The sequence below is a fragment of the Protomyctophum bolini genome (assembly GCF_963924005.1).
Source record: "Protomyctophum bolini genome assembly, chromosome: 14".
NCBI lineage: Eukaryota > Metazoa > Chordata > Actinopteri > Myctophiformes > Myctophidae > Protomyctophum > Protomyctophum bolini.
Genome location: NC_137875.1, coordinates 35,619,093 through 35,643,642, shown reverse-complemented (window position 1 = coordinate 35,643,642; position 24,550 = coordinate 35,619,093). Strand labels below are relative to the sequence as shown.

General features: G+C 42.6%; 3 protein-coding genes across 3 annotated transcripts in view; 2 read left to right on the top strand and 1 right to left on the bottom strand.

The window, feature by feature from the left end:
- Positions 1-718: 718 nt before the first annotated feature.
- Positions 719-8,309, top strand: tmem72 (transmembrane protein 72; the record flags this gene model as incomplete). The annotated part of the gene is made up of 5 exons (XM_080782981.1): positions 719-794; positions 3,549-3,615; positions 6,293-6,364; positions 7,378-7,481; positions 7,906-8,309. The coding sequence occupies 5 exons, from the start codon at positions 719-721 to the stop codon at positions 8,307-8,309; spliced, it is 723 nt and encodes a 240-aa protein (XP_080639107.1).
- Positions 8,310-13,138: 4,829 nt separating this feature from the next.
- The window catches only part of rassf4a (Ras association domain family member 4a), a 28,461-nt gene continuing 17,049 nt past the window's right edge, over positions 13,139-24,550 (top strand). The window contains exons 1-2 of the mRNA XM_080781840.1: positions 13,139-13,263; positions 23,422-23,490. Of these exons, the coding sequence (XP_080637966.1) occupies positions 23,438-23,490 (53 nt within the window). The 5' untranslated portion in view covers positions 13,139-13,263; positions 23,422-23,437. The remainder of the gene's footprint in view (positions 13,264-23,421; positions 23,491-24,550) is intronic.
- LOC308327829 (C-X-C motif chemokine 11-like) lies at positions 20,160-22,137 on the bottom strand. Its single transcript, XM_080781387.1, has 4 exons — positions 22,067-22,137; positions 21,548-21,680; positions 21,371-21,454; positions 20,160-20,659 (listed from the first exon to the last, which is right to left on the bottom strand). Exons 1-4 carry the CDS (start codon positions 22,131-22,133, stop codon positions 20,530-20,532), a joined length of 414 nt encoding a protein of 137 aa, XP_080637513.1. The 5' UTR covers positions 22,134-22,137; the 3' UTR covers positions 20,160-20,529.

Sequence of the window (24,550 nt, the reverse complement as noted above, 5' to 3'; positions counted from 1 at the left end):
GAGTGTGTGTGTGTGTGTGTGTGTGTGTGTGTGTGTGTGTGTGTGTGTGTGTGTGTGTGTGTGTGTGTGTGTGTGTGTGTGTGTGTGTGTGTGTGTGTGTGTGTGTGTGTGTGTGTGTGTGTGTGTGTGTGTGTGTGTGTGTGTGTGTGTGTGTGCGTGCGTGCATGCTCAATCTGTACCTCAGGGCAAATAATGTTTAACCATCTCTGATCAGATCTGGTTCAGAAATGACCCTGACTTGAACATATTCACCTTGGATCTCACCAATGGAATGCTGGTGTTGTTGCATGTTGCTATGTGCAGTGCCAGTGTGTGTGTGTGTGTGTGTGTGTGTGTGTGTGTGTGTGTGTGTGTGCAGCGCTTGCGTGAGCAGGTTAGGACGCACGAGCCACGAGCACGCACTATAGAAATCCGGAGTGTTAATAATTTCACAAACGGGCCCCGAAAAGGCTCAAGTAAGCACTCAGGATTTGGACTGTGGGTGTTTGTATTTGGCCCGTCGCAGTATTAGGCTGATTAGCAGCCGTCGGAGCCACAGTACGCTCAGCCAGGCTCACAGCCACCATGGGGCTATGCACGGATTCCACTGCACTGTGCTTCCATCCATCCAACTCCTAGTCACCTGGACGGCAGAATAATGCCTCTTCACTGACCACCGGGAACCCGGAGAGAAGGACGAGAAGAAGCCTACAGGAGGAAAGGAAGTATGAGTGCTGCTATGGGGCGGTCGGAGCGAGCCTGGTGGATCGTGGTGGAATGCGCTTGCAGAGTTCTTGGCATCTCCACTGCAGTAGGTACGGAATCCACGTTTGCTTATTTTGGTATTGATTTTATAATTTGTCAACACGGCAAAAATTGCTGAAAATAGCCGATCTACATAAGCTGTCAATGTGAGCTTCGCAACTTGTAGTTTAATGTAGTTTAATTCATTTTAATGATAGTGGTCCGGCCGTAGCTGAGTGGGTAGATAGAGGCCGTCTGAGAATCAGAAGCTCGCTGGTTGGACCCTCAGCTGAAACAGGGGGGGCCATAACTCAAAGCGACGCTTTTATTTTGTTCTATTTTTTATCATCGGATCTAAACCGCGTCTGGTGACGCGAGGTTCCTCAATCTGAGTTGGGTAAGTGTCCCCGAGACAACTTAACCCCTAACCGCTCTGACCCTGTGCGCTCATCTGAGCCATCTGAGCAGCCATCTGCTGTGTGAATGTAGAAGAGTCATTTCCCCTTGCCCCCGGGGCCCAGGGACCAGTAAATATAGGTGCTTCCGCCCTTTCCCTTGATCCAAAACCTGAGTACATATACAGTAAACTGTCTGTCCTGAAGTCTGTTTGTTGCTTTACCTTTGACCCTGACACGACCTTGAGATCTTCTCTCGGCAAAACACTGCAGGGTGAGTTTGCTCATGGCCAATTCGCTGAGCATACAACAACATATAACGTTATAGCGTAAAAATAATGTTTTACTGCACCCGGTGGCTCCAGAGAGTCCAACAGGAAGCGGGATGCATGCACATGTTCCCAATATGGAGTCTGGGGTCCTTCAGGGGGCCCCCCAGCTAAATCTCTGATAGCTAGTAGGAACCATAATGGAAATTGGATTCCTCAGCCCTGATTAGGCCCCGAAAATTCAGTCCGCTACATATGAAACTACGATTTTTGCTGTTAAATCCTCAAGTGTTCATTGATGATTGACAGGGTCTGTAACTCTGAGAGTGTACAAATGGCCGTCACTGAGTAAGTAAAAGGCTGAGAACGGCTGCAGTATATACAGTAGTAGCAGCTACTATAGCTACACCCTCCAGCCACACTAGTAAATCGTGGGGAGATTGTCTAGTTGCCGCTTCCCTCCCTCTCTATAGACCTCCCTCCGCTCTAAATTCAAACACATGCAGAGTTGCAGACTCTCTGTAGTGTACATCCACTGGCCCGCAGTTGTCTAACCTCGCCTCAACGCCGAGGCCTCTTTAGCCTGCTGAGTTATTGGGCTCATTTGATCACAAGATGCTATATGCACTCACACCTTCTTGATCTTAAGTGCACAGAGTGTGCATGTGCGTTTCTGTGTGTTCCTCTGTGCATCTCTGTGTGTGTGTGTGTGTGTGTGTGTGTGTGTGTGTGTGTGTGTGTGTGTGTGTGTGTGTGTGTGTGTGTGTGTACTCAGGGGTCTCTGTGTCTGGGGCAGCCCCGTGGGAGTATCCGTGCGTCTGTGTCTGTGTGTGTTCCGTGTAGACACAGACACGCACGGTGAGCACTGAACATACATGTTAATTTTCCACCAGCGTGTCTGTAAGCAGCGTTAATTCTCCTCACACTCCATAAACTCCCAGAAAGCATTTAGCTACATCCCCTCGCTGTATAGCTCTAATCCCACCGGTGCAGATTCTATCTTCACATTTCTGGTAAACAGGCCTGACCAATTGCTTCCACATGTTTAGCTGTGACCCCCCCCCCCCCCCCCTCCAATAGCATGCTCTGGGTTTACCTCATTCCTGCCTCCCAGCAAAGGGCATGTTATACACTTTTTATGTGACTGCAAGGGGTGTAAGAAATAAGTGTATTAGTGTATCTATATTCTGATAACAATCATTGCGTGTTTGTTCTGTAACCAACCACCCCCCCCCCCCTCCATCTCCCCAGCTCAGAAAACAAACCCATTTTCAGGTCAAGACACCAATATATCCAGTCAGGAGAGTGAACTCACACAAGTGAAAAGGAAGTGATGAAACACAAATGGCAGACACAATTGTAACTGCCTCTGGAACAATATAACATTGAAGCTGATAATTTGATTGATTGATTGATTGATTGATTGATTGATTGATTGATTGATTGATTAATTGTATCAGTTTGTAGAATGAGCACAGTTGGAGGAAAGCACACTAGCACAGTTCAATACAAGGTCTGCTAAGAGGATTGAGATACCTTGTGGAGTTCTCTCTCCCGATTGGCATCCCAACCTGAGCATTGATTTTCTGTTTATTAAAGTGCTGGAGAGATGTGGAGACCCCCTACTGAACAAAAAACACTCTATAGCTACAGTATAGGCTATAGTATGATAACTATTGAAATATAAAGCTTTTTAACACATCACTTACGCCCCCTTAATTCATACAGCTGAGTTGACAGAAGCATAGGGTTAGGTACCCCTGTACTAGGCCTCCATTTTGGGTTTGCACATGCCAACGATGTGAACATGTATCTGCAATATCAGCATAATTATTTTCGAGACAGTGTAGAGACTACTGTGATTTGAAAGACTTGCAGTTGTTTGCCATTGAACAGAATCATGAACCTACGCTGACACCTAGTGACCACTTTGCAAACAGCCTAGACTCTTCACGTTGAACCAAATTTTCATCATTCTTTGTCAGATGCACGTGTGCTCTGTGGAATGTGGGATGATTTTCTTAAAAAGGCATGGACTAACAATTACATCCCGGTGGTCACAATCACAAGGTTTGGTGCTTAGAAGTATTGTAGGGCCAGGCCATGTAAAAACAAATACATAAATGAAAAGGAATAATTGACCCTGTTGTCTCCATTCCAGTGTTGTGTGCTGTAGGTGTGGAGACACTGCATCGGGGAGAGTTCCACAGTCTGGCCATTTATCTGATGTAAGTATAGCCTATATGCTCATTAGTCACAAGAGAGCTTTTTCATGGCAGTCATATTGCCATTGGGTAAACACTGTTAGGGCATGCATGGTCCAGTCCAGTCACACGTCAGAAGCCTATTTTTGTGGAGCTTCCCGCGTCACATTCAACACGTGGAGTTCATCATTGGTGAACTTTGACCAGGCGTCAACCAAGCGCCGTGGTTGGGGGTCCGCTCATAATTCCGATATTGAATTCTGTCCATTAGATTAGTGGGTGGTTATGGTTAGGGTTATGGTTAGTTATGATATGGCATCCGTGGTGGACCCCACTTGGCAGGCATTTCGCTTGTAAACGTCTTTCAATGTTACATTTTTTTAAGTCAAACTAACTGCACAGCAGCAAACTGGCACCGCCCCACAATCTGCATGACAACATGTGTAATTGACATGGGTATTTGACTTGCGTTGTCTATCTCCTTCAGAAGTATACGTGTGACCTTACCCGGAGCCTACAAATGTTTCTAATTAAGGTCCTGTTCCATTACATTTGATGTAGCAGAGAGCCAACATGCACAATAGCAGCCCCCTAGTTTGACCTGATCGGAACACAACCTTAATTAATATATTGGCACCATCTGTGTTTAAGGAGGCTGAATCTAATCTAATGCAATGCATATACATTGAGACAATTCCGTTTCATCTTTACAGTCGCGCAAATGTATCCTAATATAAATAGAAAACATCTAAGCATAGGCCTATAGCTTGTTGGTTAGCAGAAAAGGAAATATATTTTCGTGAACGGAAATAGCAACTTCCTTACTCGGATTTCGGGAGGCATAGTTCCAGACTCTATATAGCATTCAGAGATTGTAGAATCGTTGTCTGGCTACACGAGACTACCTGTCTGGTGACAATGATTAGGACTGATGGGTGATGGGCCACAGGTGTGGCATGTCACACTATGTGTACAGTGTATATAATGTTGTCTACTCCTTCCATGTGAAGGTCTGAAGAAGGGCTACGGCTCGAAACGTTACCACTTTAAGTAAAGACATTTCTGGGAGCAGAAAATGTTTTTTTCATTTATTTACCATCTGTGTTTCTACTATGTCATGCCAAAGGTAAATTATATCTATCTATCGATTGATCTCCATCCTTTTCATTATCTATGGTCTCTGTCACTCAGTTGGAGGCAACATATTGTTTCGGTTCAGCCCATTGAGGACCAACTCAGCAGAGCATCTTGTATTCATTTATATCGATATACGGTAATCCACCAAAGCCCTCTTGAACTTGGTTCTACTTGGCCTGACCTGGTGACATTCCAGAGTTGCAGAAAATACTAATGAACTATGCAACTGTTTTAATATAAGAAGGAATGTGTGTGGCCAAATCTTTCAGAATAACTTCCCCAACCTATACACGGTATTACACGCACACACACACACACACACACACACACACACACACAGCACGCACGCACGCACGCACGCACGCACGCACGCACGCACGCACTCACTCACTCACTCACGCACACATTGGGCATACACTCAGTGGGCATGCAAACAGCAGATATGGTATGATGGGCAGGATACCCTGGGGGACGTGATGAGGTGCAGAGCATGGTGGCAGATGGCAGAAGTCACCAGCAGGCAGGGCTGACATTCTGTCCTACTTATTGTTATCTGTGTGGCTCACAGCCACACTCCCACAGAGCCACAGGAAAACATCTCCCCAAGGAGGGCACAAATGCATGAAAAGTATGCATGTTTATTTCATGTGACCCCACCCCCCATACACGCACGCACACAGTCACCAAGTCGCACACACACACGCGCACGCACACACACACACACACACACACACACACACACACACACACACACACACACACACACACACACACACACTGTCCTAGGGGAGGCTGATAGTGGTGGGTGGTTATGTCCTCCTTGAGAACATTACAGTTTCAGATGGTTAGATGTTATCAAGACAATCCGTAGAAAATTGAATAAATTACAGTACACTTTAAATGTAGGAGCTGTGCGTTTCTGTACGTGTATCGTTGACACACGCTTACACTTTTTTTAAATAGCTGATCTACAAGCTCACAATCACGATGTGCATCTGCTATTTTTGACTATTCGTAGTTTTTCGGTTTCAACACAGCAATGCAACATTGATATTAAAAGGTCCTTTGTAATTTGTACTTTTGAATGCTAGAATATAAAAGCAAGTACGTTCACTCAAGTTCAAGGTGGACAGAACAACTTTAACTTAGTACTTTGTCCACCTCTGCACCTGATATTGAAACTCATACAACACACACAGGCACCTGACACTATAGGGCTGTATTTTGCGTGTCTTAAGTACCAGGTCTTATTCCCTAACTTGAGTAAACTAAAGACCTGGAGGCGTGATCAATGCTCTTTGGCCACTCAGAATAACCAAATGGCATTGATCACGCCTCCAGGTCTTTAGTTTACTCAAGTTAGGGAATAAAGGCCTATTCATAGTCTGGATTTTCGGTGGTGAGGTGACCACCGCTCCGGTGGTGAGCTGACCACAGGAGCTGAAATAATAACGTTGAGCTACTTTAATTGCCATGTACAGTATTTACCTCATATTACTGTTGATCATTATTATTCCTGTTATTGCTACTACAATGTTGAGAAACTCTTTATCTCTCCCACCAGTGTGTCATCTGTGTGCATAATGCTGGTTGAAGTGGCCTACTTCCTGGATGTCATCTTGTTCATGTGTCTGCCGTAAGTACAGCATAGATAGACACTTTAATTTATCCCTGAGGAGAAATTCAGATATGCCATATAGCTCATACAGGCATACAATTAACACATCTCACAGGTTAACACTGAGATAAATATATAAAAGAATATATTATGAAAGCAAGAACAGCATTAAAAAGGTGTCACTGGGAATAATAATCCTTTCTTATTGCACATAGACCCATAAATAAGTCAAACTAAAACTATTAGTCCAGTTCATTGGCTGGTCATGGAGTGGCTGTAGGGGACAAAAGTGTTCTTAAAGCGTTCATTCTTGCAGGGCATTGGACGGAACAGAACCTTGCGATTATGTTGTGGAAAGGATGACTCACATTGTCCATTATGGCCCCGTCTCTTAAATGTGTGTGCATCTCTCCACAACAGACTGCAGGGACACAGCATGCATCTCTCTTTATCTGCATATTTGCATTCTGTATTCTGTTCTGCGGTGACTTCATGCACGATGCAGTGTATGTACGTGCCAGCCTGATACGCACATAAAAGTGGGCCTATGGTGAAAAAGCACATTAAGAGTGGTACGCCTTCATCCCCTGCCCCCTGAGATGCCCATTTGAAGTTTGTATTTTTAGATCACCAGTGAGACAGGTGTGTGTGTGCGTGTGTGTGTGTGTGTGTGTGTGTGTGTGTGTGTGTGTGTGTGTGTGTGTGTGTGTACTTAAGTGGGCATGAAGCAGCTGGAGCCACTGAAACAAGTGCGACTGTAATGCTCAGTCTAAATCCCACCCTGTCTGTCTGTCTGTCTGTCTGTCTGTCTGTCTGTCTGTCTGTCTGTCTGTCTGTCTGTCTGTCTGTCTGTCTGTCTGTCTGTCTGTCTCGCTGTCTGTCTGTCTGTCTCGCTGTCTCGCTGTCTGTCTGTCTGTCTGTCTGTCTGTCTCGCTGTCTCTCTCTCTCTCTCTCTCTCTCTCTCTCTCTCTCTCTCTCTCTCTCTCTCCTCATAGCTTTCCTCCAGACTGGCCAGTGTTTTCATTGTGCAGGAGGTTCTGTCACGTTGGCGGTTTCCAGAAGTTCCTCTACTACTCCATCATGTCTCTGGTCTGCTTCCTGCATCCTGTGCTGGTGTGGCACGCCGTTATCTCAGGTATACAACCACTCTGCCAGGTACTGGAGTCTTAAAGCTGCAATCCACAACGTTGTTAATGATGTTGTTCATTTAACTAGTGCATCTGCATTGGTTGGAGGTGTCTGGTCTCCCTACTCTTCCATTGAGACATATATAGATCTAATGGTTGGGTAGGACACCAACTGGTTGACAGGCGGTACTGCATGAAGCTCAAATTGTAACATCTCCCGGCCCTACCCCCCCAAAAAGGTCTTGCATGGGAGTTTGAATCCTGGGTAGGACATGAATCTTGCAGAAATGTACCTACAGTATAGGGGTCAATTGACACTCTGTGTACCTGCAGTTATGAGCATTAATGGATAAACTCTCAAAATCGCAACAATGTATTTTGATTCTGTTTCAGAATAAGTTGTAAATATCATAGGATGTCTTGTGACCGCAGGGAGCATGCTTCTAGTGACAGCCTTTCTCAACTTCATACTAAGTAAGAAGGTCAAGAGCGAGACTCCCAAAGCGCCTCAGGGCCAGGACGCGTCTGCGACAGAGAGGGGAGGCTCATTCCTCCACATGGTCCCAGGACGAAGGGGACCCGACCAGCCTATAACGCCCAGACACGGTGGCCTCCACCCGGGAGAGGAAGGAGAGAGCGTCCAGGCGATGCTAGAGCCGGCACACGCCACAGTCCCAAAGGACAAGCAGAGAGAGAGCAGGGGATGGAGAGAGAGGAGACAGGTGCGTTTCACCGGCAGAGAAGTCCTTGTGGAGAGAGAGATGGAGGAGATGGAGAGGTACTGTGACGCAGAGCCAGAGACCACCTCGGACACTGCACCCATGATCACTGATTGACCTATGGTACTTCTCTGTGTGGATTCAAACCCGCTACTTGGAAAGTAAACATCTGGTCCTCAGACAGGGCTACTCTGCTACAATCAACAATCACCCTCCTTTAACCCTCCACGCACGCACGCACGCACACTTTTTACGTTTTTTACAGGAAACCAGTTGGATTCAAGCCAAAGTCTACCGCACGGCAAACATCTACTGCTGCGCCGAAGGGAAGTCCCCCCTGACCAAGGTAGATGTTAGGCTTCCGGCCTTCAGTCAGGGGCAGAGCTATAAACAGAAAGACACAGTTTGCGTACGGTACTGGATGTAATGCTCCCCACATGTGTTTCAGTCCAGCACCTGTTTTTTTTTTTATAATTTATTTTTAAAATCATTTCTGCATTTCAGGCAGAGCTATACTTTGCTGCAGACAAACTACACTCGACAGCGCATGTATTGTATTCATATTGACAATCACAAACTGTACATCCATGTGACTGTATTTCAGTCTCTGTTTTCAGCCTCCGTGTTGAACAGGTATGAGTTTTATTTTCCCTTTTTATTTCTTTTGAGAATCAACTTATGTCAACTTGGAACGTCTTGTGCCCATTTATTGTTTTGTTTTTTATTGTTTTTGTTTTTTTTACAATGAAAATGACATACAAAGCATCTGTTAATATTTCTATAAAGAAATAAAATGATTTATACCAACATCTGCATGGGCCTTTGCATAATGACCCCCTTTTGTTCAAAGGTCAGTGCACTGCAGACAGAAGACGCTGAAGGAATCCAATCCACTTAGAGCAAGCATGCATAATTCATGAGCCAATAAATGAGATAAACCGTTTCATTTTGTACAATCAGACAACATATGTGCTTTAAGGAGACCCTAGACACATCACGTGACTAAGAAATTCATTCAGATGCCTTTCTCAAATCACGCAGCAGCATACACCTCGCGTGTGTTTGCCATCTCTCCCCCTATATGGCTCAGAGTTGGGCTTTTGCCACGTGATGAGATGAGCTGTGAGCGCCGGTGACCATGGTGACCGCACTCAGGGACAGAGACAAAGCGCTGGGTTCGTCATGGTGATGAGCAGAAACAGCACTCTTGTTAGGTGGCTCCAGCTGTAGTGTGGCTGTACACGCAAACATAACATATATATATGACTGTCACAGGGCATTGTTTTGTGATTTATTTGATGCCTTAAAATACATTCAGAGTAATACATTCAGAGTAATAAATTGTATAGTTAGTCTATCTCATGGGTTGTGTTTTACCTTGTTTGAGTAGATGGTCCAATTACTAATCATTGTCGGTGGGTGTCACCTGGTATATAAGGGAGGCTGGAAATGTTGAGGAGAGATTGCTCAGTTGGCTTGAGACAGCAACGAGACAACACCAAGGGAGAGCTGCCAGGGTCTTCAGGGAAGGCATAGCCTGTTTTCAGTGTCTTTAGTTCTTGGTTTGTTGTTTTTGTCTTTGTTAGTTATCAAGTGTTTATTTCTTACTTTTGGTTTTTGAAAGTGTATTGTGGCCAGTGTTATTTTTGCCGTATTTTGTTTTGCTTCAGACCCGGGCTGTGACAATCCGTCATATGGGCTGGTAAATAAATACAACAAAAGATCTACATTTTTGGACTTTGTCTATTCTTGGAGCCTTGACCACTCGGCAACTCTTACAATGACACTTGAAACAGAGAATTCCCAGTCACCTTTGGTTTTAACCACTTTACCGGGGTCTCTACACAGGGTCTGCTCCTTTTGTTTCGTGCAATCCTTTTGATTCGTGCAATCTACAAGCTCACAATAATGTGAGCTTGCAGATCTGCCGTTTTTGCCAAATGTTTCCCTCAAATAGAGATGCTAGGGTTTATGTGGTTAAAACAGTAACAGGAAGAGTGGGCACCTCGATGTAAACTTATATTTTTTATGTAAAGTGATTAGAACATTCGACAATTAAGGTCTCATATTTCATATTGCTATAGGAATTGCTACAAAACCCACATCCAACAATTTTGGGCATAGAATTTGATTTTTTTATTTAGGTCTGCTGTGCATGTTCAAATCATGTACTTTATACATTACTTTATATATTAAAAAAAAAAAACATTTTTGATGACAAAATCCAACGACAGGGAATGGCTTGGCCGGTCACCTTTGGTTTTGACCACTTTCAACCTGGCGTCCATATTTTCTGCTATCCCTTGTATGTCAAAGTGACCTGGGGCAGAAAGTGAAGTGCAGATCTGTGAAGTATTGTGGAACTAGCCCGGAAACCGGACAAATCTGCCAGAGCAAAATCATTTATGTTTAGTCTGGTCATGCCAGGCTACAGTTAATACATTTAGGGCTCTGAAAACAAACAGTAAAACAATGTTAAATCAATTCTGTATTTCAATGGTAACCGGTGCAAGTGAGCCAGAGCAGGGGTGATGTGTGGTATATGACATCCTTTGAGAACTATACTCGAGAAAGAAAGGGAATTAGATACAATAAATAAATAAAATAGCTTTTTTTGTTAGTTGATAATCTGAGTGATCAGGCTTTTTACTTTTTAAAGCATTAATGCTTTAAAAATGCTTTTTGAAAGCATTATTTGGGTCTTTTTAAATTGTTATAAGATGCAATTCACCATGGGCTACAGATATTCCTCTATTGTTCTTCTGCTCATAAATCAATGCCGTTTTCTTTTCTGTTTTCTCTCTCTCACACACACACACACACACACACACACACACACACACACCCACACACACACACACACATGGATCATCTCCCATTCCCCTGTGCATTGGACTGCAGTGTTGTGTGTGTGTGTGTAGATATAATACTGTATGTGTAGCCTTAAGAGACAATCTCTCCCCAACATCAAAGCTAAGCGGTGAATCAATAGGTGCAGAGGAAGCAGCCATTCATCAGACATCGCCTCACTGAGCTCAGGTGCCAGACAGCACACACGCACGCAAACGTGCGCACATGCACGCCGCGCACACACACGCACACAAACATACAAGGACAGAGACACCCCCAACTACTCATCCGGCATGCACAAAAATAATGTGTACATTATATTAAGGTGTTCCTCTGCACATCAATACACACACACTACATTATTTTTGTGACACACACACACACACACACACACACACACACACACGCTGTGACATGTGAGGCCAGTCTGGAGGGGGTAGGCACTTCATGTACAACACAGGGTCTTCTTTGTTCAGATTCTGCTAATAGCCGATTTATAAGATCACCACAAGGCGCAATGAGAAGCGTGTGAGCATGTAGATCAACTATTTTAGGCGTGCAACACCGGTGTCCGACAAAGTAAAAATCTGGCTTAAGGGGCTGTTTGCTGCATGCATCCCTCCATCAGGCGCCCCGGATGTCCAGCGGGAGGCAGTTTGGAGACCAGGATTACTATGTTTTTTGTGAGGGTACCTACAGTACCTACCCTAGGAGACACGGGGAGAACATGCAAACACCACACAGAAAGGCCCTTTCGCCAACCCCACCTCAGGACAGGTATGGGCACTGATAACGCGGAGGAGAGAACACGACCCCAGTGTCCACAGTGTCCCCAGCGGGAATCGAACCCAGGACCTTCTATAGCTGTGAGGCAACAGCACTGCACTACTGAAGCTGTGTTAAGAAGTCAAGTAGGCCAGAGAGGAGAGGATGAGACATAGACAAAGGCAAAATGATGATCTCAGTTTTTCCAAGCTGGTTCCAAAAATGTCATTAAAAACGTCTTTCTTTTTTTGGACATGACTTTGTCACAATCTATATCCTCTATAATGAACTGCTTCCTAGAGGGGAAGTTATTCGGGAGCTGGAACAGATTACTTCCTCTGTTGTGTTAAGTCATCTCTGCCCTGTTGGAGAGAGGGAGGGAGGGAGGAGAGAGAGGAGAGAGAGAGAGAGGGAGGGAGAGAGAGCGAGGGAGGGAGGGAAGAGAGAGAGAGAGCGAGGATAGAGAGAGAGGGAGGGAGGGGATAGAGGGAGGGAGGGAAGAGAGATGGAGGGAGGGAGGAGAGAGAGAGAGGGAGGAGAGAGAGGGAGGGAGGGAGGGAAGAGAGAGAGGGAGGGAGGGAGGGAAGAGAGAGAGGGAGGGAGGGAGGGAAGAGAGAGAGAGAGGGAGGGAGTGAAGAGAGAGAGAGGGAGGGAGGAGAGAGAGAGAGAGAGAGAGAGAGAGAGAGAGAGATGGAGGGACTTCCTAAGAGTTATACCACCCGAACAGTAGTTTCCTAGACGGCATTTATCCAGACTCAAAAACAGGATGAGAGAGTATAAATCTTAGTGGTCACACGGTGACTTCCTCCAGTCCCTCCCTACTGCACATCATAACTGCTACAATAGGCTACTGCAGTGGAAAACAACATAGGCTCATCAATAATTAATTGGCTTAAAGATTGCATTATGGAAAAAATCCATAAAAACGAAACAATTAAAATGTTAGTTTTGTAATCATTATACTACTGTACCTAAAATAACCTTTACGAGAGTAATGTTTGGGCTAATACTACTATATTGCGTTAATAATTTAAATGCTATTGTTTAGTTAAGCCTAATAAATGAAGCGTATATAGCATTATATAAAGCATAAAATAAATAAAGGCTATATATATGGCCGATCTACAAGCTCACAGCACGTCGGGATGTGAGCGGCGAGCGGCACTGTGAGTTTGTAGATTAGCTATTTTCGGTGGAACCTTGGTGAACGCTGACCCGCCCACAGCTGACGGTGATTGGTCGCGGCTTATCAGTACGGCGTTCTATTGGGTTATCCTGCTGTCGTTCAGACCCGGCAAGCCTCCAGGATACTTCACGGCTGTTCAGAGCTGTGCAAACTGATAAAGCGTAAGTGCAATCATATCATAAAACCGCAGTGGAGAAAAACGAGAAATAATAAAGGACGCCTCGTTGCTTTTTTTTTAGACCAGGCAGAAGACGAGCTTCATTGGCTATGGTAAGAATGTGCATGTAGGCCCTACTCTTCTTCTTTTTTTTGATAATGTGTATATGTATGATCGCTGTAGGCTCAGGTTGTTAGACACGCGACCTGGTTTGTGCGCTTTGGGAAAACGTGAAACAGAATTAACCATCATAAATCACCGTCGCTCTGAAGTTGTCATGGTTACATAGAAAAATAGGGGTTACATTCCAATGACATGCACTCAATTGCCATGGTATTATTATTTTGTGTGTTTAATTTAATGTGTGTTATCTATCTTTTGGGGAAACTGAAACAAAAGATCCAAACTAAAAACTTAGTTCCCCCTCTGCTGCTTCTGTTCTAGTAGGCCAGTGATGGACTAATAACGGATACTGATCCTACCAAGTCCAGACTTGTGCGCTAGTCATGAATGCTTTGTTTTTGTTTCTCAAGTATTTTCATTGGAATTCCGCTTTTTGGGGGGCATATATGGAGCTGCCGTGGACCTTGGTAATGCATTGTTTACGGCCACAGCTGCTGTGAAGGTTAGGTAATTGAGTATGAAATGAACTAGCCCGCACCCGAAAATGAATCATGGAATGATTCATTAAGACCATGGGATTGGAGAGTCTTTTTTGCAGGCCAGGGAGCTTCACATAGCACGATGAAGATGATGAGAGGAAAGGAATGCACGTTTTCTTTGCTGTGCAGTGACCCTCATTCTATGGTTCTAGGCCATGCAATCTCAACCTGTGGGTCGTTTTTGAGGGGTCCCCCAGGACCCCAGATGACAGTGAAGTGATAATTTAAGGACGTTCAAGACCTTTTTAATAAAAGAAAGGATATGAAATGTAATACCATAATATACCATTATCACTGAAACAAAAGTAATCAACAAACGATATCCTACTATAAAAACTGATTTGCCAAATAATAAGAAAGATCTACACAAGCTCACAAAAGCATTGTGAGCTTGTAGATGAAAAGGTTGAGAGGTGAACCTCTAGACTATAGGCTGGCTATACTACTGTATTATTCTTGAGCTTCTGGTCTGTCTGTGTGTGAACTTGTGAAGCCATGTGTGGTGGACTGGTGGTTAAATAATTCATAATGGTGACAGACTGGGAATCCTTAAACTTCTTAGCCTATGGAATATTTATGCGTCCATTACTTTGTATGCATATGCATGAGGAGGAGTAGACTGACCACTGGATAGTACCATTAGGCGGCAGGCCTATACCTACTTGCTTCCTTGATGGAAGAGGTGAAGACTGCTGACACTTGAGATTTTCATATGAACATCCCCTCCTGTGTGACTATAGACTCCAATGTATCTCATAAAAAAAAAAGTATAACTTATTGGAATAAATGGACAATGAGGTCAAATGGAATGAACATCCCAGAAATGGGAAAGGGGGTTTTAAGTGAATATAAAACAGCCCTATCTTTATGCAGTACAGGTATTGAATTAACTGAAGCTTTCTTATTGGGGACAGCAACATTTGTTAATATAGCATCAACAATATTTTTAATTGTGATCATTGTGTGAGCTTGTAGATCATTTTAATATTTTTTGTATATTATAGATTGTTTTGTTACACAACTCTTGGCACAAAATATTGTTTGTTAGATAGTTAGAGAAGGAGACTTGGTTACAGTTGTATTTGCCTCGGTACGCAGGTTTTTATTTCCGTTCGCATTCGGCTCAAAAAGAATAGCCTGGGGATGTATTTCGCTAAACTATAACAGTGGTGCAGAGGCGCGTCGTTCCACATTTTGGTGACATCAGTGTTCTCTGCTGTTTTCTACCGGGGAGGAGGTTGGCGGGGGGGGGGGGGGGGTGAAAAATAGGACCCACCGCTTGTTTTCATTTTCAACTGGCACCATACTGAGAATTTTACTGTGTATAGCCTACTGTTCCTACTTTGAAGTGAAATGGGGTTAGTTCTGTAACTGGATGTGTTTAGGTTGAGGTGGAGCATCTTAATTTTTATTTTTTTACGATTGATTTCTGGCCATTTATGCCTTTTTATTGATGGGAAATGAGGAGAGTGACACACAGCAATTTAAAGGTCGTCGGGATTCGAACGTGCGGCGCCGGCACGCTGTCAGGCTGGCATTGCAGACTAGGGTGCCCAGACCACCACACCGACGGCCTGGGCCAAGGTGGAGCATCTTCTGATCAGTTGATGATACTGAGCTGGTTGTCAGTTTCACGTCAGAGTTAATTGTCTCAGTAGTCTGGTTTTTGAGGACCTCCTTCCCTCCCCCCCCCCCCCCCCCCCCCCCCCCTCTCTCTCTCTCTCTCTCCACTATTTGTGAGACCAAATGATGTAGTGTAACCAAAGCATTCAATGGCTGCCAATCTGTATCTTTTAATCCGGTTAATTGGGTGTGAGGAAAAGATAATGATGCAATCACGTAATTGCATGGGTGAAGATTGCTACTGGCTTCATCGCTACTAGTACACAGATGGTTTCATTCATTCAGTAGTGAGATCAGAATCTACGTGGATACACACTAAAATCCAGTGTTAATTTCAGTAAGTATGCTAAATGCAACGCATTAGAGTTATGGACCAGAGCTAGCAAATGTGGACCCTTATGGGTTCATTTGGTTTGTATACTCTGAGGTAAATTAACGCTGAGGATGTTGCAGTTTGTGTAGTAGCATTGTTCCAGTTGATTGGACCATAGATAACTGTGACCAATCAGAAATACTGGTGCATGGCAGTTCAGGATTTTCAGTATGCTTATTGGTTCAGCCACAAGGCGGCAGTGTCATTATCTTACACATAAATACCATAAGGAAACCTCTGTCTGGTCTGACTGTATGTCAGCCTGTTTGTTCTGCATGGTTCAACTCAGTGTGTTGAGCAATCTGAACTTGCACAGGCTTTGGAGTGGTGCATTGGAGACGAAAAGGTGCCTCCATGCACGGTTAGTTTGATCCAGACGTTGATGATTGATTTCTAAATTATGTATCAAGTCAATTATCAGTTTCAACGCATTACATGGTAATAATTTAGTGGCTGGGCAATATTACTAAACAAATGCAAATTAATTGGAGTACGTGTTTGCAATAACCTCCTCCACGCCCGGCTTCCCTCCTCCGAACACGGACCTGTAGTGTTGACATAGACAAAGCCGGATGCGCCATACAGTGCATTTGAAGCCACAAGCTCCATGGTGGTGGGCATGGACTTTACCACTGCGCCGCCATCTTGTTTTGGTTTTAGACCTGAGGCGTTTTGAAAATAACCCCCTGATTTGGTTTTTTATTCCACGATTTTGTAACATTCTTCACCCGATGCCAATAATCCTGGCCGCTACTCTCCCCCTGCTGACCCGGGGAAAGCCCCGAACTGAGCCAATTTGGGGTCCTTGACATGAAAAAGTTTGAGAACCACTGATATATATCACAGTTGGGGTTGCTGGGAAGTACTCTGAAGAGTTTTAGTTGTCCTCGGACTGAATTCTGGGTCTGGACACCTACACTTTAATCCCGGGATAAACATTTTTAATCTTTTCTATGGACCTTGATTTACGTGTCGAGATTGGGCGTCAATTCAATACAGTGCAGGAAAAGTGGGCATTACAGTAAAACACTTCATGTAAGTTGTATTGTGTATTGCAACCAACCTACATTTAATAACGGTGATATTTCCATTATATATAGATCGATTCCCATTTAAATACACTGTGGCAAGAGGAGCTGACAGACTGAGCTGGAGTTACACATTGACACTGTGCAAAATTCAGTGGGGAGTTGCAATTATGTGATGGTTATCTGTGTAACTTTTAGCAAAACGTATGCTTTGAAGAAAATGCTAAATGCTAGGAACAGTTGGGCTGAAGTGGCCATGGCCTAGATGGGTAGTGGCATTATGATCCAAGGAATCCAGTGATATCTTTATTGTGGAGTGTCTGACTTCCTTGGCCTGCTGGGAGAGTGCAACGTTTGACCCTGATCTGTTCAGTGGTTTGTGAGATTATATATATATATATATATATATATATATATATATATATATATATATATATATATATATATATTTTTTTTTAAAGGGATCCAAGAACATAAATGTAGAGAGGAAGTTAAAACAAAGTTTATAAAAGCCAACATAACCGGACAGACGGACGGGAGTTAAAACATAATCTCAGCCTGGCAGAGATGGCTTATCACAAATGGCAGTTATTTATTGGTTTAGCCACAAGGTGGCAGTGTCATTATGTATAATCATTTTGACAAAGCCTGTTATATTATGATCATCACATGAAGGTGTTTTTTCTCTTTTATAATTTTTATCCCACGATTTTGTAACCCTTTTTTCACCCCTGTGTCAATTATCCAATGTGATCCTGGGCTCTACACACCCTCAGCCAACCTAGTTTCAGCAACGGACTTGAACTCATGCTTCCTTCATGCCTGAGTGTCCAAGTTGCTCCTTTACACCTGACAGGGGGAGTTTTGTCTATATAAATATAGCAGCCAGAAAATGTCCTGTCATCAACCTTCTTGCTTGACTATGGTGATTTCAGAATCAATCAATCAATCAGAATCATGTTTATCATTGTGCCTTAAATGAGAATTCCATGCTAGAAGGCTTTCTTACCTTTATTTGTAGTTGTTACGTCCCCACCAAAGAGGTCCGGGTGTTATTTTGTGTAAAAGCGCATTATTGGCTATTTCCCCTACCATAAGCCCCCAATGAATTGAATTGAATGGGGCATTGGGGTGTTGTGCTAATTTGCTTATTTCCATCGCTCAAAAATCATTTTTAATATCCTCTCTTCATAATGTAAATAGTATCCCAAGCGGCACACTTTACTACTTATTTCGATGGAAAAAGCAAATTAGCACAAAAACCAAACCCCCATTGAGGGCTTATATTTATAGGGGAAATAGCCATTAATGCACTTTTGCACAAAATAACACCTGGACATCTTTGGTGGGGCCGTAACAACTACAAATAAAGATAAGAAAGCCTTCTAGTATGGAATTCTCCTTTACTATTACTATGTAACTTTCCTGGATTGTAAGTGCTGAGATTTTTACAGTTGAACTAATAGAGCTGACTTCTAATAATGTCCTCACAATCCCCCTGCCTGCCCTGAACTGTGACAAGAAGGATCTTGTTGAGTTGCTCCCTTTCACTTTAGCATTATTCAGCAGCCATATCGCATTTCTAACCTCTAACGAAGACACGTTCCTACAAGCATCACTGGAAGAAATACTGTGTCTGTCTGTCTGTCTATCAGTCAGTCAACCAGGGGTTCCTGTATGACCATATCCAGTGCATCTGTTCTTCTCACATGGTTTACAGGAAAACTCAGGGGTTTTATGAAAGGAAACCATCCCTCTGTTTCTCATTGCTCACCTGGGCTTCTCTGTTTTCAGAGGGTTCGTGTCACGTGTTCATATTACAGGCTGGCTGCAATGCATCACAGGTGTAATATGAAGTGAACCGCGATGATGAGATTACTGCCTTTGTGCAGTGTACCAGCCCGTGTTGCAAGCGGGTCCTATCTCACTCTTAACGTTGATAGGCTTTCTTTCCTCAAAGCAGGTTTTTGATATCTTTTTTCCGTTATTGAGAAATCGACCTGTGATTATTATTGAAGTCTGATGCCTCTTCTTCACTGGTTCTCAATGTCTGATTCGGGGACCGCCAGGGGTCCACATGGACACTTGGATTAACACTGAGCATTTGACAGTGTATATTGTGGTCCCAGAGATGGCAAATAGTATCAAATAAATACATCGATAGCCGATCAACTGCCCAAGTTCACGTGTCGCATCACAACGCATTGTGAGCTTGTAGATAAAGGTTTTCAAAGAGATATACCTGCCAGACGAGTAGTATACAAAGGCTGAAAGGCTGGCATTTTTGAGGGTTGTGCTCTACCGCAACGGCCAATCAGCTGTCCACTAATAGTTCTCATGTCTTGTTTTTGTCTTTTTTTTTCTCATTGTATGGATTTTGGCCAGCAATGGATTTGGACAGGCGGACGCCTGCCCTCGCCTTATTGTACATACGCCTCTGTCTGTATGGTAGTTATGTTAATACCATATAAGTATACAATTGAGGTGGGTTTTTTTTTTTTCCCTGCTCTTTTTTTTGAGACATTTAGATTGTGTCAAAGGTCATGTCTCACCTAGAAAAAATCTGCACTTGCCGGATTGGTTCAAATCCAGGGTAGAAGAGGAAAGCTACATCCGTACACAGACAAAATGTCTGTGGCAAAGACTTGTCCTTGTCTGTGGCAAATATTAATTATTTATAATCTTATTCTAATCATAAAACCCAATTACTGAATCAGTTTCCAGGTTTTTTCCCCCACAATATTTATGACATGTATTTACTACAACGCTATGACACATTAGGAGTGCACTAGTAGGCTACTAGTAGTGCTCAAATGTTTTATTTGCAATGACCCGTAAGGGTCCATTTGGTTCCATTTGTACACTCTCAGAGTTACAGTTATGGTCATTCCGGGCTTTCTCTTTGTGTTTCTGGTAATATTAAGTTTGTGTGTCTGTGACAAAAATGTCCACCATATAACCCAACATGGCGAATTTGGCGATGACCCCTGCGTAGCTTTAACAGCAGTAATTATTTTAACTTCTGAAATTCTTTTGAAAAGTTTTTTTAAGTTCTGAATGTTAAGATTGTAGGATATGGGTCCATGACCGTACTGTTGACTCTTGAGCCCCAAAAGCCTTTCATTTTCAACTTGGCTGAAACACGTTGGTCTTCACTTTCGGGACAGTGTTTACATTGTAGCCGCCTGATGACTCATGTCCTGTTAATTAATTAAATCTCAGGCTCTGCTGAGTGTAACCTCTCATTTCCTTTGCTTTCTCTTTCTCAAACCTAAGTGGAAGAAGTGACCATTTACTAGATAAATGACCACAAAATGTTGAGCTGTATTTGATACATTTATTTACAAAAGTGCAATATAAAAAAACATTGATATTTTTAATAAAAATGCATTTACTGCATCTCCAAAAATGTTATAGTTATGACTTCATACGTAACGGTGTGTAAATGCAAAAAATGCTACTCGATGGCACATAATAAAACAAAGAACCAGCTTTGTTTTACTGTATCTCAGACATACAAAAATGGAAAGCTACTGCCACCAGCAGAGCAGGAAAGGGAAAATGTTAACGCAACGTTCCTTATCCAACTGTCCCTGGAAGTCTGTCTTATCAGACAGGAGTCATCATTGGGTCAGATTCTGGACGGGACACTTCCTCTCCATACAGTAGTGTTGTATTGTTCTGGTTGATTGCCTAAGAGGAGTTCGGGGACATTGCCCTCCTTTTGTGGCCCCCATTCCTGTGTCGTGACCTCGGATGCTGCGGACGGCTTTTCCTACTCCGCCTCAGGCAAAGCTTTATGTTGCGACCCAACTCAGTGGCCCTGAAAGAAAGGAAACAAACATATGAATGTTTACCCTTAGTGCTTGACTTACTTACTTACTGAAACGCATTTAGGTTCTCTGCGTTGGTCAGACTCTTATAACCTCTGTTCCTCTGTTAACCTCTGTTCTGCATGTTTTTTTAGGCCTACTGTGATGTATTTGTACAAAAGCATGAAGATTTTCTATAAAATCAATTATACATTATCATACAGTTATCCTTAATTTAACTCATAAATGGAACCAAATAGACTCTTGTCCTTGTGTGTCCGTGTGGTTGTACTTGCACACTCTTCCAAGCTAAATTAGGCTATTACACTGGCATTTTGTTGCATTACTGCACTTAAATTAATACAATGTTTTTTTTCTGGTGGGTTAGGACCGAGAACTGGGTCACAAAGTGGTCTGACACAGCTGTGACTTGTAAATCAAATTTGACACAATGCTGTTACACAATGCTCTAACCTCTCCAAGTTCCAACGCTATACACTTTCCCCATTTTCAACTGTTTTCATTATATTTTGACACTTGCTTTGGCAATGTAAACATGTTTTCTCATTCCAATAAAGCTCCTTTGAAAATTGAACTGAATCCTAATGCAAGACAAGTTAAAATTGCAAATATTACAAACTTTTGTTTTCAAGGACAGAACATGTAGTTAAACTCAAATTTAGTTAATCACAAGTGGACATAAGTGACATCATGTCTCTCACCTGTTCCAGCAGCGTATGAGTAACCTTCCAACTCGTGACTGTGGATTCAGACACACTTCAGCATTGTTCTTCTTCAGAACGACTCTGAAATACAACACACCCATTAAATCAGAATCCTACTTAACGGTAGCAGGAATTTTGTGTGTTCGTGTGTGCGTGCCAGGATGGGGTACTCACATGACGGTGTGTCTGTCACAGTTGGGGTTGCTGGGAGTTACTCTGAGATCTGCTAGTTGTCCTCTGACTGAGTTCTGGGTCTGTGGACACCTGCATCTTAATCCTGGGACAAACGTGCCGCTTGTCTCTGGAACTAGACATTATATAACAACTTAAGGTTAGAGGTCAAATCAAAAGATGACAAAAAGGTTAAATCAATAAAGTGCAACAATTCAGAATTTATGTCTCACTTGCACAGGATATCTGCTGTTGTATAATTGTTTCTATTTGCACAAGAGTGTGATATGCAGCCTTTTTATTTTCTGCATGCATCTTATGTGTATTTGACATTGCACCCTGTTATCTGACTTCCTTTGTTTCCTTCTCTGATCGCTATTCATCTGTCTGTTTTTGAAACTAAACTTTATACAAAAAGTAACACAAGTAAAGTAGTCATATTTCCACAAACATGATGGATTGGCAGATAGATGGATCAATAGAAGTAGACGGATACGGTAGGTAAATGGATAGATTTCTTACCCGTGATGCAGACGCAGCAGAGGCTCAGAGCAATGAGCTGGCAGACTGAGCGAAGTTGAAGCTTCATATTTACACACTGACAGAGCTCTAAGCCACGTGTGTGAGTAGTTATATAGACACACTGTATACACATACCCCGCCCACACACCCACACAGCCACTCTGGATATTCCAAACCATGCGGAAAACCCCTCACTCTCTCTCGCAGTAAAAAAAACCTTAAGTATCGGTATCCGGCTGCAGAGGCCCTGACGGTCAGTGACAGACATTCCTTCAGATTTGTCATATTGAAGGACATACTGTAGTGGTTAATACGTTTTTTCCCATGTCTGTTTTCAAGGCGGTTTCCTTTTCACTGACTGTGCAGAATGTATGTACTGCATGTAATTGTCGAAGAATCTAAATATATATATTTTAATGAAGAGTGAGTGTCATCTTTTATTGCTGTGACTGAGAACATCATAAACAATCAGTTATTGACTACGGTCTACGGTATCCTTCCTTTAATCTTTGTGCTCGTAGTGCATGCCGAGCTTTGCCCTGACATGCAGCCTTTGTTAGTCCACCTGGCTCTGAATCAATAAGTACATGTGATTTCCTTCAAACCTCAGCGAGGAGCCACCATGGATTTAACAACCTTTTTTATTAAAAACATTACCAACTGTGCATTGTTGGAAGACCTTTTGACCTTTTGACAGCAGTTATGGGAGTCGGGGCCCAGGGTCAAACTGTCTACTTTCCAATATAACATGGTAAAATATGTGACTCTACTGGCACTACTTGCAATTGGAAAAGATAAAGTTTGAATTGAGAGGGAGTGAAGATAGATTTTACCAGACATGGCAACCCTTCATTGACTATTTCAATGGGTGCACGCTAACCCCTCCTACACAATAGATAGCATAATAGAAAATTGGAAAGAAAAGGGAAAAAAAGAACTGAGTGTTTTTTCTTTATTTAATTTTTTCTCATTTAAAAAACATGTTGGAAAAGTTTGAGAGCAAGAGTCTGTCCTGTTGTCCGTTTTGTTTGTCTGTTCACACTTGTCATTGTTTAACTGTTTTTAGTTTTTTCATGTTTATCACATTTATATATCCTTTTTATTATGTATTGTATGTGGAACATTTACATTACCTGTCATTTTTTTCATTTTATATCTGAAACACTCATTATCATTGTCGATGATATTCAGATTTTGTCATATGCAAAAAATGCCTAATAAAAACGGTATTTAAAAAAAAAAGAAAAAATGTACCAACTGTGAAAAAGCCATTGAAACCCAAGCTAATTATATTGAATTGTTAGCTGAAATGATTACATTTAATGCTTATGCTTTTTTCCTCTCTTATTCTGCAGCTATGTTGTGGACAGAATGGGTGATAGTCAGACCTACGTGAAGCTTACTGAAGAAAAACGCATCGCAAAGTAAGCACTTGTGTATATTCTTTGATTATAGCACTTAAAGGGATATTTCACTTTCAAACATGTTTGTAACTTCTAAATCCATTTTAACCACGTTGGATTTATTTTAAATGAAATATCCCTTAAAGGGCCACTTGACTTAACCCATTTTCAACCTATCTTCATAGGTTGAAACTCACTAATGCTCATGTTACCATTTGTGTCTACTCGGTCTGTCTCAGAAACCCGCCTACCAGTGACATCATCAGTAGGGAATAGAAACTGCCCGCTGTCTATTCCTGGAAAGTTGGCATGCTATAATGGAAGCCATTGTTCTCGCATTAAGAAGGGGAAAAAAAGAGAAATCTTGTTTGAAAGAAATAACTGCCCTAACGATGAGGTCACTGGTAGGTGGGTGTCTGAAGTGTCCACATGCAGCCCTCCTATGAGACACAGGCCGAATAGAAAAAAATGGGTACCATTTTATCATGAGCATTACTCAGGACAAATTATGTGAAGATAGGTTAAAAATGGGTGAAGTCGTCCTTTAAGTGTAATTATATATACTTTTATCAGGTTTGCTCACATTACACAATCCCATGAAGCCTTGATTCATGGAGAGTTTTTGTTGCAATCCTAAACCAATATGACCAGCAAAGAGTCTTCTACTGGGTCTCCTACTGAAAGATGAGCCGGTCAGCAAAGATTTGGCTCAGGGAATACGACAAACTAAACAATCTCCATAAATTCATGGCTTCATGGGGTGTGTAATTGATAGAAAATGTGTTATGTTTATGGGTGAATTACTTTTAACATGAGTGTAAATACATTAATTTAAAGATCCTACAACATGAATTTCAACTTTTCCATTTTTGTTGTGTTTTTTTTTGGGCTCCCCTACAGTACAGTGTCTATTATCCCCTCAAATACTGTGTGGCGAAGAAATAATTTGCATACACAGCGCCCCCACCACATCGGGACATTGTAGTACGGCAGCTAAAAGTGCTTTAGAAGCCAGACAGAAATAACATGGACTGTTTATATCCGAGAGGTGATTTAGGCTCAATCCATTATTATATGATAT

What these genes read in the sequence shown, in the direction of transcription:
- LOC308327829 (XM_080781387.1), bottom strand. Translation starts at nt 22,133, where the DNA reads ATGAAGCTTCAACTTCGCTCAGTCTGCCAGCTCATTGCTCTGAGCCTC. An exon ending in TGTGACAGACACACCGTCAT is followed by an intron (nt 21,455 to 21,547) that starts GTGAGTACCCCA and finishes GTTGTATTTCAG; the next exon opens with AGTCGTTCTGAAGAAGAACA. An exon ending in CTCATACGCTGCTGGAACAG is followed by an intron (nt 20,660 to 21,370) that starts GTGAGAGACATG and finishes CCTTTCTTTCAG; the next exon opens with GGCCACTGAGTTGGGTCGCA.